Raw genomic sequence first — 21,117 nt, forward strand, 5'->3', positions numbered from 1 at the left:
ATTGGGGGAGGAGCTGAAGCTCTATTATGAATTTTTTAAAATACTTACCTATACGGTTTAATAAGCATATCCCGTTCTCGCCAAAAAACCGGTTCCCTGATTTACGCATAGTCCTATTTTGCCAGAAACGAAAAAGGTATGATTCCCGTTTCTGCCAAAATTTATTTTTGTGGAAAGACGAACCATGTACAATTTTTACAAATTGTTTCATTATAAATTTTAATACAAGTAAATAATAATAATATATTAGTCGAACAAAGGTACAATTATATTAGAATTTTTAAAATATTACATAATTTCATATTATAATATGTCCATTCTATTTAACTATTTATAAAGTATAAAACAAGTATAGGTCAAATATTGTCTCAATAGTTTTGAAAAAACACATATCGTCATTTTTAAATATTTAAAAATGTCACAAAAAATATAAATTACAATAAAAGTATAGGTCTGGTTTTAAAAAATCTTATAATTAAAAGAAACAGTTTTGACAAAAGTGTACTTATTAATTTCATTAGAATTTTTTTTTTTTAGTTGCGTCTTCTTTAGTTTTTAAACGGATTAATATATTTTTGATTTTTGGAATTTTTTTCATATTATTTTGAGGACTGTTAATTTTGATATAAGTCTGTATCGTATCTTTAAGTATTTGTAAAAATGTAAAAAATGGTGGATGTGGCTTATAAAATGTTTGATTGAAATGAGAATGAAAAGATTCACAATTGTTGGTTGTTATATGTAATGTCATATGTGAAGCCCACATACTTGGCGGAAATTTCGAATTTTCATCAATATAGTTTTCTATATAATATATATAATCTTAGATAGTGCTTGAATTGGGAAAAATTAAATAGAGGAGCTCAGTACAACGATTTAAAAACTGAGTTCCACGTGCACAATTATTTAATACAGACCCGTGGGGGACCTCGTCCCTCACCCCCCCCCCCCTTCCGCCAACCTGACATATATTTTGAATACCACTTTTCAGCTAAACAAATATATAAATTCTATTATTATATTATATTATTATATTTTGATAGCAATACCAACATCTTACATGTTACAATAGAAAATAAAAATAAAATAATAATTAACATAGGTAATTGTAAGCGATCAGGTAGTCTCATGAATCGAATGATATGATCATATATTTGGTTACAGTAAAGATTCGCTTACCCGCCAATAGTTTCCAAAACATTATTGGGATTACACGTTTGCTGAAAATGATGTATGATTTCTAATCGACTGCCTATCGCATTAGAGCAGTGAAAATATCAACGTAATATTTCATTAATGAACGGTTACGGTTATACTTCTATAGTTTTATACGCACCTATATTAATAATTCAATGATATAAAAACATCTTATAAGCGGTAATTTTGTTGAAAAAAAAAAATAAATAAACGTTTAGGATTTCTATTTCAATATTTTACTATAATTATTACTGGAATTAAGTATGAGAAATTGTACCGAACAAAACATTAACTAATTTCGGATCAGTTTGTATTTCACAAATCAGTTTATTTAACTTTTCATAAATGTATTAATTGATTTTATCATGTTAAAGGAAAACGTATTTTTTTTTTTATTGTCGTCGATTCATTCAATACTTGATTACTTTCAATACGATCCTTCCGATTGAGACACATCTTAGCACATCTAAGATTCTTAGATAATGTCAGATATTAGAGGTGGGTCGGTCGCGACTGACCGAATCAAAATGAACGAATCATTCAAGTGACCGAGTCGCTACCGAATGATGTACCAAAAAGTATTCAGTCTTTCGGTCAAATCGATCTTTAAGTCAAACGACTCATTTGATGGTTTTTAATGAAACTTTTCTTTCAGACGGAATTATTTTATGACAATATACCGTTTACTTAAAGATACTTGGAGACTAAATATACCTAATAAATGCATTTTACAAAATATCAAGGGGGGCAGTTGCCCCCTCCAGTTTATGCATATGATGTATATAATATCAACTATTTAACACAATTTGTTTATACAGTCATACAACACTATTTACTTATACTTACTTTTATGATTTACTAGGTAAGAAATACTTAAAAATAAAACAACCAAATTTGAATTATAAAATTATTGAAAATATATAATATATGAACACAATATTGTAAATTTTGTATAATTCAAAATTATATATAATTTATAATTTTCTTGTACCAATTACAAAAATACAAAATGTTGAATTATTTTGTTTAATTTTTTGGTAATAGATAGTACAACCCATGCATAATAAGTATAAAATATGATAATAATAATAATTCTACTATATCATGGAGTCTTTAGTCTATTCTCGAGGAAAACAATAACTATCTAATAATAGACAGTATCGATTATTGATAGCCACTATAGTTGACTATAGTGTTGTACTGATTTACATGTTAATAATAATTACATCTCGTGATTAAAAGATAATATAATATAATCTGTGGTGAATGATGATATCTACTTTCACGATACCAACTAAGGTTTTGTAAGGTATTAAAGAAAACACAAGTCTATAATAGTAATCATAGGCAGTATATTAGTATAATATTAAATATATACAATAATAATTAATAATCCAAGACCGTGATAATTATCATGGCTTATAATAAGAACCACGGCGTTTTACTACAAACAGTACAATTTACAACATTATCATAATAATAATCTGTCACTGATTAACTGATTCATATTTTATAAGAAAATTGATTCACCTAATGATAAGAACGATATTTGATGCAAGACCGAAATGACTGATATGACCGAATCACTAGACTGATCCGATTCAAATGATTCGAATCATTCAAACGACCGAAAATTCCCACCTCTATCAGATATATTATAAATAAACTATGATACAGTGTGTCAAACAGTGTATCCTTATTATTAACCGTTATTATCGACGATTATCAACAATTATCGAAGATTATCAGTGTACCTATACATTACAAATGTCTTTTACACATACCATAACATATCTTCAATATTGCTTAAAAATTAAAACCAATGGTTTCCAAAGTTTTTTTGGCGGGAACGGGAATCGTACCTTTTTCGTTTTTGGCGGAAACGGGTAACTCCCGGTTTAATAGTATGTGAATTACTATTGCTCTAATACCTATTTGTTAGTTATTAGTTGATCACCATTTACATGGGACGTGGTAGCAAAAAGTATGAAATATTCAGATATCAACAACAGTATTTGCAATTCACTAAAACCAATTAATTATAGCGAACAATATTTCGATTTAAATATTATCCCACGCAACATAGATATATTTATTAAATGTTAAAAAAAATATTTGAAATATTTGATTAACCTTTAATATCAATTGGTTATATATATTTAAACATGAATTAAGTACTAGACATTTGTATAACTTTAAATTTTCATGTATTTTTAAATATTTGTTTTTGAAAATTTATAAATTCTTATTACATGTTTCAGGTTCAACATGAAAAATCAAATATATATTCAATTTTGTATAAAGATTTTATTTTAAATATTTTAATTCCAATCGTATGTAAATATTGTTTCATTGGCATGATTGAAAAATGCTGTGCGGGATATAATTCTGCAGTGATATAAAGCAGTAAGTTTTGGAAAGAGATTTGTATTTCCTATATAGGTGAAAAATATAAAATAAAAAAATAGAATATTCTTACAGTATATTAATAGGAAAAAGCATAAAACCAAGGTATATTTTACACACATAATGTTTGATTTATTTTTACTAAATATATGTACAGATATAATTAAAAAAAAAAAAAAACCATTTTTATTTATTGTTTGTTTCTTTTGCACAACGGTCAATGTAATATAGAATATTGAAAATTAAAATTATGTATATATATATATATATATATATATATTATACTTATAAATCATTAATAGTTAATATTAATAGTACAACATTCAAATAAAAGCTGTAGTAATAATATCTAGTCTGTGGCAAATTTATATAGGTATATAATAATATATATGGAATTAAATAAAATATCTAGAAAGTTTGTAAGCTTTTCATGCCTATTGTTTAGATCTATAGTAGGATTATACAAACTTTTTAGGTATACAGTAAATATTTGCATATAATAATATAATATGTAATTTACACAATTGTCAAATATGTACGATTTGAAAAATGTAATTCACAATTTTTGACAGGAAAACAAGGGAAGAAAACAATTTGACACATAACTGACACTTGAGCAAATATGCAAAAATTGTTTGACATATTAAATGGAAAGAAAATATGCTGCGTGTACATTTGTCTTTTTGGTTATTCATTTGTATTTTTATCTTTCTTATACTTATTTTTAAGTATACATTAGTTATAATCAAGATAATTTATACCAATTAAACACACAATCCAATAAAAAATTATACAATTTAATAGTACTATAACAGTTAAAAAGTATCATATTAAGATAAGTATAATACATGTATATATAGACTGAAAACCGTAAGCCAATATTTATTGAAAATAAATGAGATTAATATTAATTAAAACAATGTATGGTTGCATTAATGGAGAAACAAAGACAACAAAAATTTTTTTTTAGGGTTACAGATTTACTATTAAACATGAATAGCACCGAGGATGTGGAAATAGATTTGAGCACGAATGTATAAAACGGCACATAACTAAGAGTCGGACAAAAGCCAAGTTAAAAAAATATATTTTTGAAAATAATAACAACTCAAACACAATCCTCATAATTAGGGCTCTTAAATTTTCAACAATATTACAAGTTAAACTAGTTAATCTTAAATAACAATAGTTAATACATACTCTTCTCTTAAAGGGTATAAAAAAAAAAGTTACAAACCTACGGAAAAAGGTAATTTATTTTTATTTTTTTATGTTAGAAGCGACTCATTGATATTAACTATGATACGATTAGAACAGTAAACAAAGACTAGATATAGGAACCCTACAAAATGTATGTTTGTTTATTGAATTTTTATGTTTATCGAAAAACGGAAAATCATAATTAAACAAAAATCTATCAAAATAGCATCTTGGAAAAAATTTCTATATATTATATTAATGAAAGATGTGCAATATGTTTTTTTCCTATATTCTTTTAGGATGATTTATGACATAAAGAATCATAAAAAGGAATATAAATATGAAATTTGTAAAATATTAAATCATATTTTGCATGTAAGCTTGAGATTTGGCTCTTAAAGTCATTGCACATCTTTCAATTTAAATAAACAAGCAAAACTACAGATAATAATTAGTATTATGGAAAAAATAAAAATTATATAATAGGTAGGAATATAAAATATCTTCGCCCAATGAAAATAATAATAGTAATAATAATAATAATAATAATAATAATACATTTTATTGATAAGAAGATCAAAATTTAAATAAATTTAAGAATATATCACAGTAAAAACAGTAATTTTTTAGCATAAATCATCAACACGTGTTTTATTATGTCATATATATTCGTGATGTATTATTATTGAATGAGGTACGCAGTTAAAATAAAATTATTTTAATCTAAGAAAAGAAAAAAATATTACAAAGATAAATTATATTATATTCCTTAAAACTCCATAAGCATTAACCATTATAGCACACGTATTGATGTTTGATTGAAGCTTTTTGATAGATGAAATTCTTTAGGAATTTAAAAGTTAAAGGAAAAAAAAAAAAAGAGGTCCAAACACATTGTGACTTCAGTTAAAAGGCAGGCGAATTCAGTATATTGCTAGTCCTATTGGACAGCATGATTACACTGCAATAATCGAACAATAGAAGGATCACTTTTTGCACCTTCAATGAATTCCTCCAATGACAAACGACCATCATTGTTTTTGTCCATTTGCCTAAATATCTTGTCTGTTCTTTTTTCTGGTGTTGACTCATCCTCAGGCATTTTCATTACAGTACCTACCATCTTATAAATAGCCTGTAATTACCATATTTAGTATGTTATTATAGTTGTAATAAATAAAAAATATACTATTATATGGTATATTTAATAAATGGGTAAAATTAAGTTAATGAATTTACCGTAACAATTTCCAGCATTTCTTGGCGTGAAATGAAGCCGTTTCCATCCAAGTCATACATGCTAAAAGCCCATTTCAATTTCTGTTCCAATTTTCCACGTGATGTTACTGACAGAGCACAGAGGAACTCTCTGAAGTCTATTGTGCCATCACTATTGGCATCAAATGTTCGAAATACATGCTCTGCAAACTATTTTAAGCAATCGTATGATAAAGAATTCTTTTGCATAATAATAGTATATTTACTTTAGATGCATCACCATAGGGAAAAAAGTTTCCATAAATTTTTTTGAACTCTTCAACACTTAAATGCCCTCCTGGACAGTCCTTTAGAAAACCTTTATACCATTCTTGAATCTCAGCATCTGCAAAAATACTCATAAGTATTTCTGATATATATTTACAGTTGGTTAAAACAAACCGGAGAATTCAGTATTTTGTCTTAGGTCTTCCAAGACCTCAGGCTTCAACTTACTGTTCTGTTTTCCCATCCTTTAATCTTACTATAATATATGTAATCAAGTACCATTAAGCTTTCATTCTCATAATCTGTAGAGTTATAAAACAGTTTATTACACAAACAGCATTAGAATTAATAACTATTCACAGATATATATTGACATTGTAGTCATAACCAATTTGATAAAAAGATAATATGCATTTTTAGGCGGGATTATTTTTTCAAAGGTAATTAAAGAAAAACACAATTTTTTTCGAGACATCAGAATGAAATAAATTTTAGTTTTTGATTCATCTGTTAACCATACACAGCGCTCAGAGCAGAAAAGAAACATAACATTTCTTAACCTTAAGAACTAATTGACTAAGCTATTTAATATTAAACTTAACCTACGTATAACAAAAAAAAAAATAAAAATAGTTGCCATATCGAATTTTTTTTACAATATGTGCAGAAAAATGTATGTATTATGTATTGTATAAAATAAAGTAAGATAATTAAAATAAGTTGGTCTGTTTCGTGTAATAGCTAGACATTATTGTTACTAATTATAAATATTTAACTATTATTTATTTATTAGTTTTATTTTATATGTACGTACATAAATATGAATGCAAGTTGTTACATTGTATTACATATTCATAAATGTTACATACATACATAAAAAAAGAGTAAAGAAAAAGTTTTGTTGGATTTTGAAAATTACTATAAAGGACAACACTCTCCATAGATTTTTCACACTATGTGTATAATAAAACATCTATAATAATAATAATAATAATAATGGATTATACAAATTGGTGTATGAAAAAATTCTCAATTAATAATTAACCCTAAGTTTTTTAAAATTGATTTAAATAACTTTTCTATATAATTAATTAATTATATGTACGCTTGTACAGAGTGAATGAGATTAAAATACATTGTTGTGACGTATGTATAGAATAAAATATAAGAAATGTCTACAAAAATATTACATGTATGCAAATCGTCTATATAATTTCTCCGTTGAATATGTTTCATTTGCCTGAAGAATAAAATGTTATAAGATATGTTGAGATGAAAGGAAAAATAAAGTAAAATAACAAAACACTTGAATTAATTAGGTTTGTACATGTAAAAAGCTTAACCAAGTTAAGCATATCTGTTAAAAATAAAGTATTATTTTTCATAAGAAAAAAAAGACAAAGCACTTTACACTTTACATACAATTGCATATTTGAAATAAAGTTATTAGATTGAATATAACATGAAAATGGATGGTTTAATATTTGGCCGTACCTTATAACATACACATACACACACACACAAACACACACATATGTATAAAAGTATACAACCAGACAAATACAATAAATGTTATATGTGCGTATGAATATAAGTCACAGGTATATAAATAATAACAACAATCATAATAATAATATTTTTAGTTAAATTATAATAATCATAAATATAAAAAGTAAATGTATTTCATAATTTGGTAACAGACACTTTGGTTGCGATTTATTGCTAATGGAATCCAACAATATATGTGCACCATTGACGAAAAAAATAGAATAAGAAATTAAGTTATAAATTAATGTGATAAGATTATATAAATATAATATTGGTCCAAGAGAATGTATTCTTAAAATTACAAGCGGCTTAATGAACTAGCCAAAGGTAATAATAATCAATAAATAACCAATACGATTTCGTATTATGATCATTGATTTGTATTATTTTTGTGCGATATTTTTGATTTTTGAACAGAAAGTTCTCGATAGTTTTTTAATACACAAGTGGTCCACTCGATGACATGATTTTCGAACCCGACATTATTATTATTTAGAAACCCCGTTTATTTTATGCATAAATAAATCAAGTTCTATTTTTTTTTTAATAATTTTGTTTTTTGTTTTTGGTGTTTTCTTATAGCCAATTAATCTTAATAGTATTATATTGGAGTAAAATTAAAAAAACAACCTCGAAAATGGTTTTTAATGGTTATTTTACGGAGTTTTTAAGATTCAGTGAACTTAATTGAGTTTTATTATTATAGTTTTTCTTTTTTTGAGCTTAAATTTGCACTGATTAAAATCTGTTATAAATGAAAACAATGTGGGTTAACAGTCCAATTGAGTCTCCATTTTAATAATAAAAAACAAAATAGTTTACAGGTAAATGGGAATGTGCAGAAAATTATGTACACAAATAAGTCACCAGGCGAAATGGAAGCTAACTCGAGATTCGGGAAATCATTATTCAAAAAGGTCGCGAAGGTCTGTCGATGAATTTTGACTACTATGCAAATCGACCCAAGAGAAGGGAGCGGTACCTCCGTAGATAAATATCGCGTACAACCCGGCAACTTCTGTATATATTAAAATTATACATGTACCATGAACAAATTACCCTATTAGAGAAAATATAACCATAAGAAAACAATTATTAAATTTTTAGCTTTTTTTTGGATTCAAAATTTTGTAGAAAATATGATTTTTTTATTTTTTAATTTTTTTTTTTTTGGCACCGACAAAGGCGTACCCTACGGGGCGAGAGAAAAAGATATACAAAAAAATGCGGCGAAATATAATTTGGGCTTTCACGCCAGCCGGGGCAGTGGTTATGGTGCGAGCATCTTGGACAGCTCTTCGTCCTGTAGGCAACCTTTAAGGAATTCGTCCTGGGTCAGCTGTCCGTCATTGTTCTCATCCATTTTGGCGAATATATTTTTGGCGCGGTCTTCGGCAGAGTCAGCTGGACGATTCGATGAACACGCGCCCAGCATATCATAGATAGCCTGCGTATACATAAAACATAAATCAGTTACAAATTACATATTAGTATTCAACAAAGTAATTGATATTTTAATTTGAAAATGTAATTCATTAGTATTTCAAAAAGTTATTGACACGTTTCAATTGTTTTGCCCAACAAATAGTTGTGTAATTTATATATGAACATAAATAAACGTGTCAATACATTATTCATTCATTGATTTATATTTCTGAACGCATCAGTATGATGATACGTTGTATAAAACAAAATCAAAAAGGACGAATTTTTGTGATGTATAACGAGGTATATTATCAATTTTAATAACAGGCATTTGAAGCGATAAAATGGTCCAGATTAGATCTCTGCTGGTTTAACATAATGTATACCTGAACGATTTTCGTCATCTCTTGAATGTCGATGACTCCGTTGCCGTCCACGTCGTACATTCTGAACGCCCATTTTAGTTTTTCCTCCGGTGTACCGGATGACGTGACGTCTATGGCTAATAGGAATTCCTGTAACCGATCGATCAAATGCGTGGGTTTTAATAGTGACTGTTTAGTATACGCATGAGTTAGGTTAGTGTGGATATGGAAGCGACCTCATGAATAATAAAAGTTGATATTTCATTGAACGATTGGAAGGGGTCCGATGGATGAAGTTCATTTCATGACCTTTAACTAGTAGGCGACACATGGTATGTACATACAATAAAATCGTTCAGAAGGTGTTGGTTCTTCTCCTTTCTTATTATTTTAATTTTATAAAGTTTGAATAATAGTACGATATAATACTACAATATACCTTGAAGTCAATGTAACCATTTTTGTCCATATCAAATGTCCGAAAAACGTGATCGCAGAATTCTTCGGCATTGCCGCTCGGAAAGAACATTTTGTACATGTCCACAAATTTGGCTGGAGTTAAACGGCCGTTAGGACAGTCTTGCTGAAATAAAAATAAAATGTAAATATTAATAAACTATTCTATATAATATCAAATAAGTATAACACCGAGTGTTTATTCTTTAGTGTTTTTTACAAGTTTACAACTCAAGATACTGATTCTTATTTATACATTACTTGTATGAATATACATAATCAGATTTAATTTGTTAGTACATTTCAAGTTGATATTTTTAGAAAAATTTTACTCCTCATAGCTATATAATTAGGTACATACATGAAAAAGGTAATATTGCTTAGTACAAGAAAGGTTGAGTAGAATATGTAACTGTAGAAGCTTAAGCTCAGTTTATACTTCAAAGGTAAGCAGCTCGAGAATAATGAGCTCCAGCGTGAATTTCATGTCAAAATAATAAACTATACTTCAGAATATTTCAAATGATTTGTGAAAATTGTCAAACAATAGTGTGATGATGTTCATAATGGGTATGATATTTCTTAGATACATTTATAAATAATACAATGTATTACTGTATGTATTTTTATATCATACAATATAAAAAACTTACTCAAACATAATGTTCTAGATATATATATAAAAAAAAAAAAAACGAAAACATTGATTAAACTAAAATATAAAAGCTAAAATATTTTAAATTATAAAAAATGATGAAAAATAGAAACATTGTAAAATAAAATGCATATTGATAATCAATATATGAGTATACATACATAATACATTACATTTCAAAATACGAACAAACGATATAGACACTCACTATAATTATTATTATTAATTATCAAATAACGTGTAAAAATACTTTATTTTAAATAATTACTAAACTTTACAATTTATTTAGAAAATTAAAATGTAAAGTTTAATTTTATTACTTATCTTGTTTGAGTTAAAATGATAAAATTAGTTAATTTTTTTCCAGCTATTGAAGTTTTTTAATTATTATAATTACTTTGTTTTTTGTAAGTTTTTTAGGTCAAAACATAATATATTTTGTATTGACTATAAAGAACAGTTAATGTAAAACCATATTCTATTCCATCATTAATTTATGGTTGATAAATATTATTAATATTTCAATGAGCTTCGTTAATTGCGAAAAACATAGTACCTAGATCTTTTCTATGAAGTCACTCTACACACCCATGCATGGAGCTATAACGTGGAATTTGGTAAACACATTGAAGTGCTCAGTAACTCAAACATATACACACACTTAATATAAACATGGTACATCCTTAATTAAGTAGATCGTCAATTATTTATCGTGGTATAAAAAAAAGGTTTACAAGAATACCGTTCAAACAGATTCGTTCAATTTAATCCGTATTAATATTTATTAAAGTATTGCGCATAACACATGATCATGTTGTGCACAGATTCATCATATAATGGGTGAAGAGGATGGGAAATAGGGTACTATATACAATTTTTTAAAGAATTTAAGGATCTTTTGTCGCTTTTTAGACCGATTGAATTCAAAGTTTGAGGTTTGGAATTTAATTACAATTTTTACAAGCAAACATGATTTTGATACAAATATATGTAATTAATATTATTTTTATTCGAAAATCTGAATCAATAGTAAAAGATCTCGTTGTTCAGTGAAACGATTCTCATTGAGGGAACAGGTAAATAAACAAATAGGCATCATTCTAGCCTAATAAAATAAAAAAAAAATATTTGGTAATAATTGTTCCGTATTACTTAGAAGAGGTTCATGTTCTCGTCAAAGACATCTATCATAGAACAGACAGTTTTGGACAGAACTAGCTAGTTCTGTACGAGGAATTTTTTTAATCGAATTATGTATTGATTCAATCAATTTTATTAAACATAATTTACAAGATATGTATTATAATATAAAAACATAATCAGCGTATTGTTCAGAATTTTTAAGGGATAGTAACCTTTACGTATGGTTTTATTGAACATTCAGGACCGATCGCCCAAGAATGGCATAAACGAATTTTTCCATCAGAGTGTTATCATGTTTAAAAAATATTAAAATCTTCAAGGGAAATAAAAACAAAACGCGTATTCGTCCAAACACACCGTCATCACCGATTGTTGAAATCAACGAGGGACAAAAATCTTTCGTCGGCGAACACGTGTTTGCCGTTTAACTATAAATTATCATCGGAAGGAATGTGCGGGCGCGTTCATGGGGCTCGTCCAAAAGAAGCGGTAATTGTTGTTTTTTGTTAACGAGATGGTTACAACGTGAACCGGCCCCGTTGCGCGACGGCAGAGCACTTGTGTTCACTTGTGAACACTGAGAGTTGCGGGAGACAGAGCGGAGGCGGACGGACGGCTCAATGTGACCGGAACGAATGCGTGGCCGGAGCCCGACCGCGCGCTTAACCGGATAACCGGGAAACCAGAGAGCGTCGAAAAGGCTGAAGGAGGGAACGGGAGGACGACGACGACGAGACAGGTCAACAACAATAACGGCCGTAACAACGACAACCGCCGGCTCGGTTCGGCCATTGTTTCGCCGTCGTGGTAATAAACATTTCCCGGGACTGCGACGCGCGGACGGGACGAGCGAAACGTTGGCCGTAGGCGACGGGAATGATAAAGGTAAACCGGACCCGAGTGACCGATCCTGCGGGACTTGACACTGCGCTAATGTTACGAAATTATTATTTTTATTATTATCGCTGCTCCTTACCGTCCGTAAAATAACTGCGTGTACACAACAGCTCTGCGTAACAGCCCGACGGTTTCGCCAAGACTTACGCGGCGGCCGCGGCTCCGTTGTCTTTCGGTCAGGAGGGACGTGCTGCACAGACACTTCTTATTCCGTAGGGAAACTCAATTAATCATTCCCCGGGTTAATGCCATTAATCTCACGAAACGAAATCCAGAAAGGGTTAATAATACCTTCTCCGACCGACTCCTCCCGACAGACGTCGTGTGTGCGCGCGTGTTTGTACGACTACATGTATGCGTTTCTGGCGGGGGCGGATATTTTGTGCTGAAACTACATCGCTGTATATGGAAAATTATTCGCTTGACAAGTATCTTCTACCCGTGGGGTGAACGCCTGCATATATATATATATATATATATATATATGAACGTAACGGGAATCATTTTTTTAAGTAATGTTGTACTCGCACACGCGTTCCGCTTCTCGTTCAAAACGTACGGACGACGCGCACGGCTATTTATATACACGTGTTCGCGTACACATTTTTGTATATGAAATATATTACGACGAAAGTCGAAAATACGCGCAGTAATAAAAACGGGGAGAACAAGAAAAAACAATTATGTGACTTTAAAAATGCGCGTCTGTTTAGATTCAATAACGCAGATAAAATGATTTCACGACCTGTCGGGTAATCAAACGTTTATTTTAGTACAAACAATAATGCATTATATACATTTATATGCGTATGGTGTGTAATACCAAGTATATACGGAAAAGTTTCTTCAACTTTATAAGTTATAAATAGAGAGCGGATGTTTATGCGCGCACGTTTTTCCTATTGTTCTGGAAAGTTTAAAAACGATGCGGATAGACATTATATTGTATCATTTCGTGGCCTATAGAAATTCAAATTATATTGGCCATGGTTTTCTTTTTGTTTTCCATTAATTTCAACACGATTTTACATTATTCGCGTTTTAGAAAGTCGTATCCGGAGAGCTTCTTCTTACCGTTTTAAGTATTTTTCAAAGTTTATAGATCATAGTTTAATAACTGTGATTTATCGAGCAGTCTATTAACATAATACAATCTGTTATAGGCTTAATATGCATTTAGGATTGATCAACAAGTTTGATTTAATTTACAGATATTATTTTGTAACATTAATTTTCGATTTAAACAATAACTAACTTAAATAATTAACTATGTATTTATTAATAACAATTTACGAAAAACACATATAGATAATTGTTTAATAGAGTACCCAATTTTAGATGATTATTTTAAAAAAAAACGATTACACATTTTTTAGAACATTCAATACTATTTGATTACTCAAAAGAAAAGTTTTTATTTAATCGGTTTCTACAGATTCGTTAGAAATGGGAAAATGTTATTTTTAATATATATAAATGGGAAAATTTAAGTTACATAATTTTTTAGTATTGTGTTATGTCATTCACAAACGTCTTACAACGTTTTGTATGAGTATATCGTATCAGAAATGTCATTAAAATTATTTCTAAAGTTGTTTTCTATCACATCCATCTAATTATATTACCAATATAGTTCAAATGGTTCGTTGAATACTTTATAATATACTTTCAACTTATTAGATTTAAGTTTTCATGATACTTTTTAGTTTTTTTGATAAAATATTATTTATAATAGCTTTAGTACGGAGGTGAATACTATTTCATATTTACTACCTATTAAATTTCTTTTCATTTAAGTTGTGCTTTGTGATAAAGTTTTTTAACAATAAATGTAGGTATAATATACATAAAGTTCCACGTAATTGTTATGAAAGTTTTTTAAAATGTGGGTTTTAGATTCTTATTTTTTTAAAAAAGTGTTAGATTCAGAAAATGTAAAAATACGTTTTTATGTTGTCAATTATGAAACACTTTAATACCCAGCCGACTTATTTGGATTGGGCTGGTGCTGTTGGTGGATAAGTTCTAGAGTGGATTAAAGGTTATTTCATATAGAGCGTAAACAATTTGTCAGATATAAAAATGACGGGGTTTTTGAGATTAAAATGACATCTGGTGTTTGTCCCTCGAGAATAGTTTTTATAACCTTTATATTTTTTATTTAGAGTTATTAATAACATAAGTCAGGATTTTTTGTAGATTTTTTTTTTTTTTTTTTTTTTTTAATAGATAACACATAATTTCTAAAGCTTATATTTTTAAAGTAATATTTTTGTGACGTTTCACAGAAAAGTTGAAAAATAAAAATAAAAACTGTTTTACCTTATCGAAATGTATTAATAAGATTAAAATAATTTACTTCTTAAAAAATTATTTACTTCTTAAAAAATTATTTAATTTCATGTAAATTAAAATTATATAGAAAATATTTGTATTAATTTTATTGTACTTAAACAATAAAAAAAATAAAAAAATAAACTAGAAGTTTGAATTAAATGTAATGAGTAAATAATTTTTCAAGAAAATTCGTTGCTTATTACAAGTTATATATTTAACTACATACACAAAATAGTTTGATAAATACTCAATTAAAATAATAACTAGAAGCAGTACATACTATCATGTTTGTTAGTGTAGGCAATTAAGTTTTAATATTCCATACGGCTAAATTAAAGAAATACCGTACATTATAAAACTTATAGACATATTAAGTAAAAATGTTATTGAATTTGATCACTTTAATAATATGCCGACCGTTGATACACATTTTTTTTCTTTTATTAAGCTATAGATATGAAAATATTTACGTAAAACTACATGGCAAAACAATGTATCCATTTTCAATTATTATTATTATTATTATTATAATTTTACGGCTTAATGACCGGGTTGGTATCTAAGTTTGGTCCTTAGACTCTTCAAATGTCTTAGAATTTTAAGCTGCACCATAAGGATTTATTCTACGCTGGTGGCCATAAGAGGTGGTTGGAGGAGGTGGGTGAAAAATATACAGTTGAAAGAGATGTTTAAAAAATAATAATATATGAACACGTGAAGGTACAAAGGTATTAAATATAAAATAATAATTGTAAAGATGTAAGAAATGACAAGATAAAGTAAAGTTTTCAGTTTATATTCGATTTAAAACATCCTGCCAAAAATGTTAATACGTTCGCTTCAAGACTAAAAAATAAAAATAAAATAAAAATCTTACACAGAAGACAAGTGTATAATCTTAAAACAAGTTTTTTTTCTACAGAAACTAAAATAAAGTAATATTTTAAGACGGTTGTAATCTTTAGACAATAGAAAAACGATTTTTTTTGAGGCACGTCATCCATTCGTTTGAAAATGTGCCATCATTAACTGTTGAATAAATTATCATGAAGAATATTGGTTTATGATGTCAATTAAGTAGTCACACTTAAATGTGTATTAAGTAGTTTTTAAGAATATAAAAGCATAAAATACATTGAAAATACTATAATTTAATAATTTGAATAAAATAAATACCTAACTTTAAACGCTAAGATATTTCATTAGATGTGAGTTTGCAAGACAGCTGGGACGAATGAAATGTAAAATATAAACATATACTTAAAAAAATAAATTAATATAATAAATATTTAATTTGATGAATTTTAAAATACCGTATCACAATAATTCGAAATAATTTAATTAAAAAATAATAAATTATATCGTAGTAGGGCCCAGCGATTTTGACGAATCATAAGCCCGAAACACTTTTTCGTTGTATAAATGTATTTACGATAAATTATAAATCTCGGTGGGCAAATTACTTGTATGCTGTGACGTATTTACTGCAAGTGCGCGGAATACATTTAAATCTGATTTATTAGTCCTCCCAAACGACCGATAGTGACCAGTGTCATTATGGCGACGGCATGCGTATCTACTCGTACGTTAATTATAGTTGATCAAAGTTTGCAGGGATTCACAACCACGGTAAATCCTGAGGCACAGATTTGCCATGGTCACTGTAATAACATTAACAAACGTGTATAGACCCACCCGATTATGTTTGATGGCGTGATTTAATAGATAATTTTTATTCGACGTATGTTATACATACAAAATATATGTACATTATATTGAATAAATAACATTGTTGGGATTGATGTTTATAGTTTCATTAATAATCAATAAATTTACTCGACAATAATGACTACTATACTATCTGTAAGTATAGGTTACATGAATATAACAATTTACTAATATATTGAATTCCGTTTGAAAATTTTAAATTTATGATAATATAATATAAATACTTCACACTTAACGTAAGAATAGTGAACCAAAAGTAATTTTCATTATTTTATTTCCATTCGTAAGATGTTATCGAACATAAAATGTATAACGGATGTAATACATTTAAAGCCATTAAGATTGTATGTTGATTTATATAATATTTTAAACAAATATTATGGTTTTAAGTTTATAAGTAAAAGATTATGATTTATTTTCATATTCAATGAGAGACATTATGTATGATTACGAAATTACCATTTAAAATTTAAATCAGTTTATACTAATAAAATAAAAAAATAATAAATTCATATATCTATTTAATTATATAAAATGTTAAAAATTGAACTGGGTAACATAAATTCTATTTTATAAAACACTATTTTTAATTATTTTATATTATTTTTTATATATATTGTTGTATTTGAAAATTATAAAATTAACATCAACAAACTATAAAAACCCTATAAGAAAAAAAACAGTGTTAGAAACCAGCGTTTGAAAGTTTTTAAAACCTTAGAAACTCTAATAAAACCATCCAAACTCGTAACGTAATACAATACCGTATAGTTTTTATCGGTTTTCCAGTAGATATTCTAATAATCAATCGTAATTAATATTTTGACTTCAAATCGTCAAACGAAATTATAAACAAATAATAAAATTAAGCATAAAAATTACTACTAAAGAAAATTATAAAATAATTAAAAATATCTTAATTTTTGCCAAAACATTGTTGTAACCCAATAAATTAGTTAAATATACACTTATAACATATCATAAATAATATTCTGATAATTATCATTATGACTTTTAAAATTCAATGTATGACAGTGGTGGCGCGAAATATTTTATTTCATAAGTCCTGTTAGGATTTTGCCTACCCACCCACCCACCTAAAAAGAAATTTAAGGGTAGCTTGTAAAAAGAGCTCCCTCACTATTCGTTCTACATACTACATACCCACTCGATACCCAATGGTCAATACCCACCCACCTACCCATCCACTGACTTGAGTCCAGGGACTCAAAAATCTGCCGTCACGCCGTCATTGGTGTATGATAACATTAAACAAAATGTGAATCAAAAATAAGTTAACCAGTGAACATTTAATCACAGGGTAGGCCTGCAGATTTTATTTGCTCAGAGTTTTACAGCCCAGGATTAGATTTAATGGGATTAGAAGTAACGATGAAAACTAATATTTTCATCTATTCAGTTAACCTTTTATCTACTCCAGACTTTATATTATAATACTGTTGTGTAAATACCATTTTATGAATTGTTATTTAATGCAATTTATACTTTAAAGGTTCATTTTTTTTGTACGATATGTAAACCACTTACACATAGAAATATATTGTTTTGTGTTTTGATTTTACTCGAAGAATGCAATAAATAAATCCAATACGATTTTTTTGATGGCAAAAATAACAAGTATAAATAGTTTATTCATCTCATAATAATTTCAAGTGTATTAAACCGTATATGTAGTACATTGTAGACCACATACTTAACTAAATTAACAGCAATGGAACGATGAATATCTATTTTTATTTCAATATTTAAAAGGTCTATGATATTTAGAAATTGTTTTGTTTTTTGTATCTGTACCAAAATTATTTAAAATTTTTATATTTTTAAAAAAATAAAGGTATTTTATTTTAGGTAAGTTTCTGATTGTAAGCCAAATAAATTAAAACATTTACGAAAACAAACCCTATTTTACGTGTTTTTTTTTTTTAATCCAGATTTCCAGATATTGTGAACAACTATAGTTAGGTAATTCTTAAAGAATTTTCCCTTAATATATAAAAAAAAAAAAAATAGAAACAGATTACGTAGAATGACTATTATCGATCAGTATATAGAAGCTTTCGGAATAACAGAGTAAAACGAACAAACACGAACTACTTTAAAGGACTGAAACGGACGTCATCACATTGATTTTTGATTAAAGAAAATAGAAAAACAAAAAGATAAATAAATAATAATGTTCTAACCTAGTCGTGCAATATTTATAGAAGCCAATTCACGAGAAAACGAGAAACAACAATCGGGGCGAACAGTTGGAAATAATTCAAAACATTTCTAAGAATATATGATACAATGATTCTATTTTTTATATTTACTCTGGGAGATTTTTTTAACCTTAAATTACTGAACAGCTTACAGATTGTGATCTAGTTATAGCCGAATAGAAAGCAATTTATACATATATTTACACGATGTTAATTTTTTTCTCTTAAAATATAAGTTTAAATGAGCTAGTAAAATATGAAAATTTCGTTGCGGCAGAATTTACCAGTACACATTTAGGTGGAAGGTTTGGATGGGCATTCTCCATTAAAATACAAGACAGGGACACCATTCCGCTAATCTACATTTTTAGAAACATTAATTGTTGCTTTCGAGTAATATAAAAAACGTATACATTCTTAAACGACACAACATCTAACCGACTTTTTTTTTATAATCGTAGATATGCAGAGATTTTTAAAATAAATTTTACAAGCATAACGCTGCTGCACAACTTATATTTATAATACTTCAGTGATTTTTAAATAATTTGAAATAAGCGTTTGTTTGTGTGAATAAGTTTCTCTCGAGAACATTTCAAAACCTGGATTTTTTCGTCCCTTTACAGGTGTAATGTAGAAAGTATACTTTGAGTATATCGTAACGGCTAGGGTAAAGGTTCTTAACCTTTTGAGGCATATGCCCCCTTTCATACTATTTTACGATGTCATTCCCACACATAATTAGATCGAATTATGTTTAATATAATATATATTCTTTTATATATAATTTTATTTTATTATTATTATTTATTTTATATATATATAATGTATACATTTTAATACATATACCATGCCTTTAATGTTGATTATTGTATTATATGATAATATGAAAATCAATGAAGTATTTTTTAAACATTAAATGAGTTTATTTGCTAGAAAACAAATATTATTATAATTTAAAATTATTAAAACGAATTATATTTTATTCACTTTCTTAAATATTAAATTTTAAATTTATTATTACTAAGTAGATACAAATTGAGAGGGTTGACACTACATAGTTTCAATTAATTGTGACTTTATACCGTTTCAATTAAATATAAAATTAATTATAAATATTGTTTTTATGTTTAATTGTTTTTTAAAAATGTTTCATGCCTCCCTGAAATTTTATCACGCCTCCCTAGGGAGGCGTGTCCTCATTTTAAGAACCACTGAGCTAGGGTATTTGAATAACACAAAACCTAATCAATGCTAATATATAGGAATAGAAAATATAAAGATTATTGGCGAGATGAACATGCACTTACTTTAAAACCTTTGTACCATTCTTTGATGGTTGCTTCGTCGTATCTCGTGTGTGATTTTAAGAAATCCATGTCTTCCTTGGACAGCTTGTCTTTGCTACCGAAACAACCCATGTCTGCAACACAAAAAAAAAAAAACGATCAAATATTTGTCTTGGTGTTGATCGCGCATCAAATAAGCATTTTCAGGATAGACCTCGCGGGATACTGCGGTTTCCGTTCAAATTTAATCTGGGTAAAAAATATCTTTTTTATTGTGTTTTTATCAACAGCAAGTATGTATAAGTATATCGCATGTGCGTTGCACGTAGTCGTACACCTCTAAATTGAAAGTTTCCTGTCAAATTTATAAATACAACACATTCATGGCGACAATCAAATCACTTGACCTCAATTTCAGTAATTAATGTGTGTATTTATTGTCATGCAAGTTCGGGAAAAATGTTTTCTAATCGTAATGTACGAGTATTGTTCGATACATTCTGTAGTAACACACACGTTGTAACACTTTTTTTTGAAAGCGTAAAAATATGTTGCAATAATCGTTTTCGTACATATTCATAAAGTGAAGTACGATTCAATACTTATATACATCACATACATAATTTGTGTAGTAATACATCCAAAAATACACACACACGTCCACATGTACACGTACACATATACACAATCGCGCAGATTTATCGGTCGTGTCTCACATATGCAAGTCTACGTCTGTCATCTTATGACTCAATGGTTTTGATGGA

General features: G+C 27.9%; 2 protein-coding genes across 4 annotated transcripts in view; both read right to left on the minus strand.

Annotated features, from left to right (window-relative positions):
- Positions 1 to 5,621: 5,621 nt before the first annotated feature.
- Positions 5,622 to 21,117, minus strand: part of LOC112682866 (neurocalcin homolog) — a 91,432-nt gene continuing 75,936 nt past the window's right edge. For both annotated transcript variants that reach the window (XM_025553622.1, XM_025553621.1), the window contains exons 2-5: positions 6,463 to 6,590; positions 6,288 to 6,406; positions 6,043 to 6,231; positions 5,622 to 5,938 (exon numbers count right to left, since the gene is read on the minus strand). In XM_025553622.1, coding sequence (XP_025409407.1) covers positions 5,744 to 5,938; positions 6,043 to 6,231; positions 6,288 to 6,406; positions 6,463 to 6,532 — 573 coding nt within the window. In that variant the 5' untranslated portion in view covers positions 6,533 to 6,590 and the 3' untranslated portion in view covers positions 5,622 to 5,743. The remainder of the gene's footprint in view (positions 5,939 to 6,042; positions 6,232 to 6,287; positions 6,407 to 6,462; positions 6,591 to 21,117) is intronic.
- LOC112682865 (neuronal calcium sensor 2) overlaps positions 7,914 to 21,117 on the minus strand; it is a 49,950-nt gene continuing 36,746 nt past the window's right edge. For both annotated transcript variants that reach the window (XM_025553619.1, XM_025553620.1), the window contains exons 2-5: positions 20,375 to 20,487; positions 10,066 to 10,209; positions 9,648 to 9,776; positions 7,914 to 9,283 (exon numbers count right to left, since the gene is read on the minus strand). In XM_025553619.1, coding sequence (XP_025409404.1) covers positions 9,107 to 9,283; positions 9,648 to 9,776; positions 10,066 to 10,209; positions 20,375 to 20,487 — 563 coding nt within the window. In that variant the 3' untranslated portion in view covers positions 7,914 to 9,106. The remainder of the gene's footprint in view (positions 9,284 to 9,647; positions 9,777 to 10,065; positions 10,210 to 20,374; positions 20,488 to 21,117) is intronic.

This window comes from Sipha flava, unplaced genomic scaffold (assembly GCF_003268045.1).
Source record: "Sipha flava isolate LNK unplaced genomic scaffold, YSA_version1 213_pilon_pilon, whole genome shotgun sequence".
NCBI classification, from domain to species: domain Eukaryota; kingdom Metazoa; phylum Arthropoda; class Insecta; order Hemiptera; family Aphididae; genus Sipha; species Sipha flava.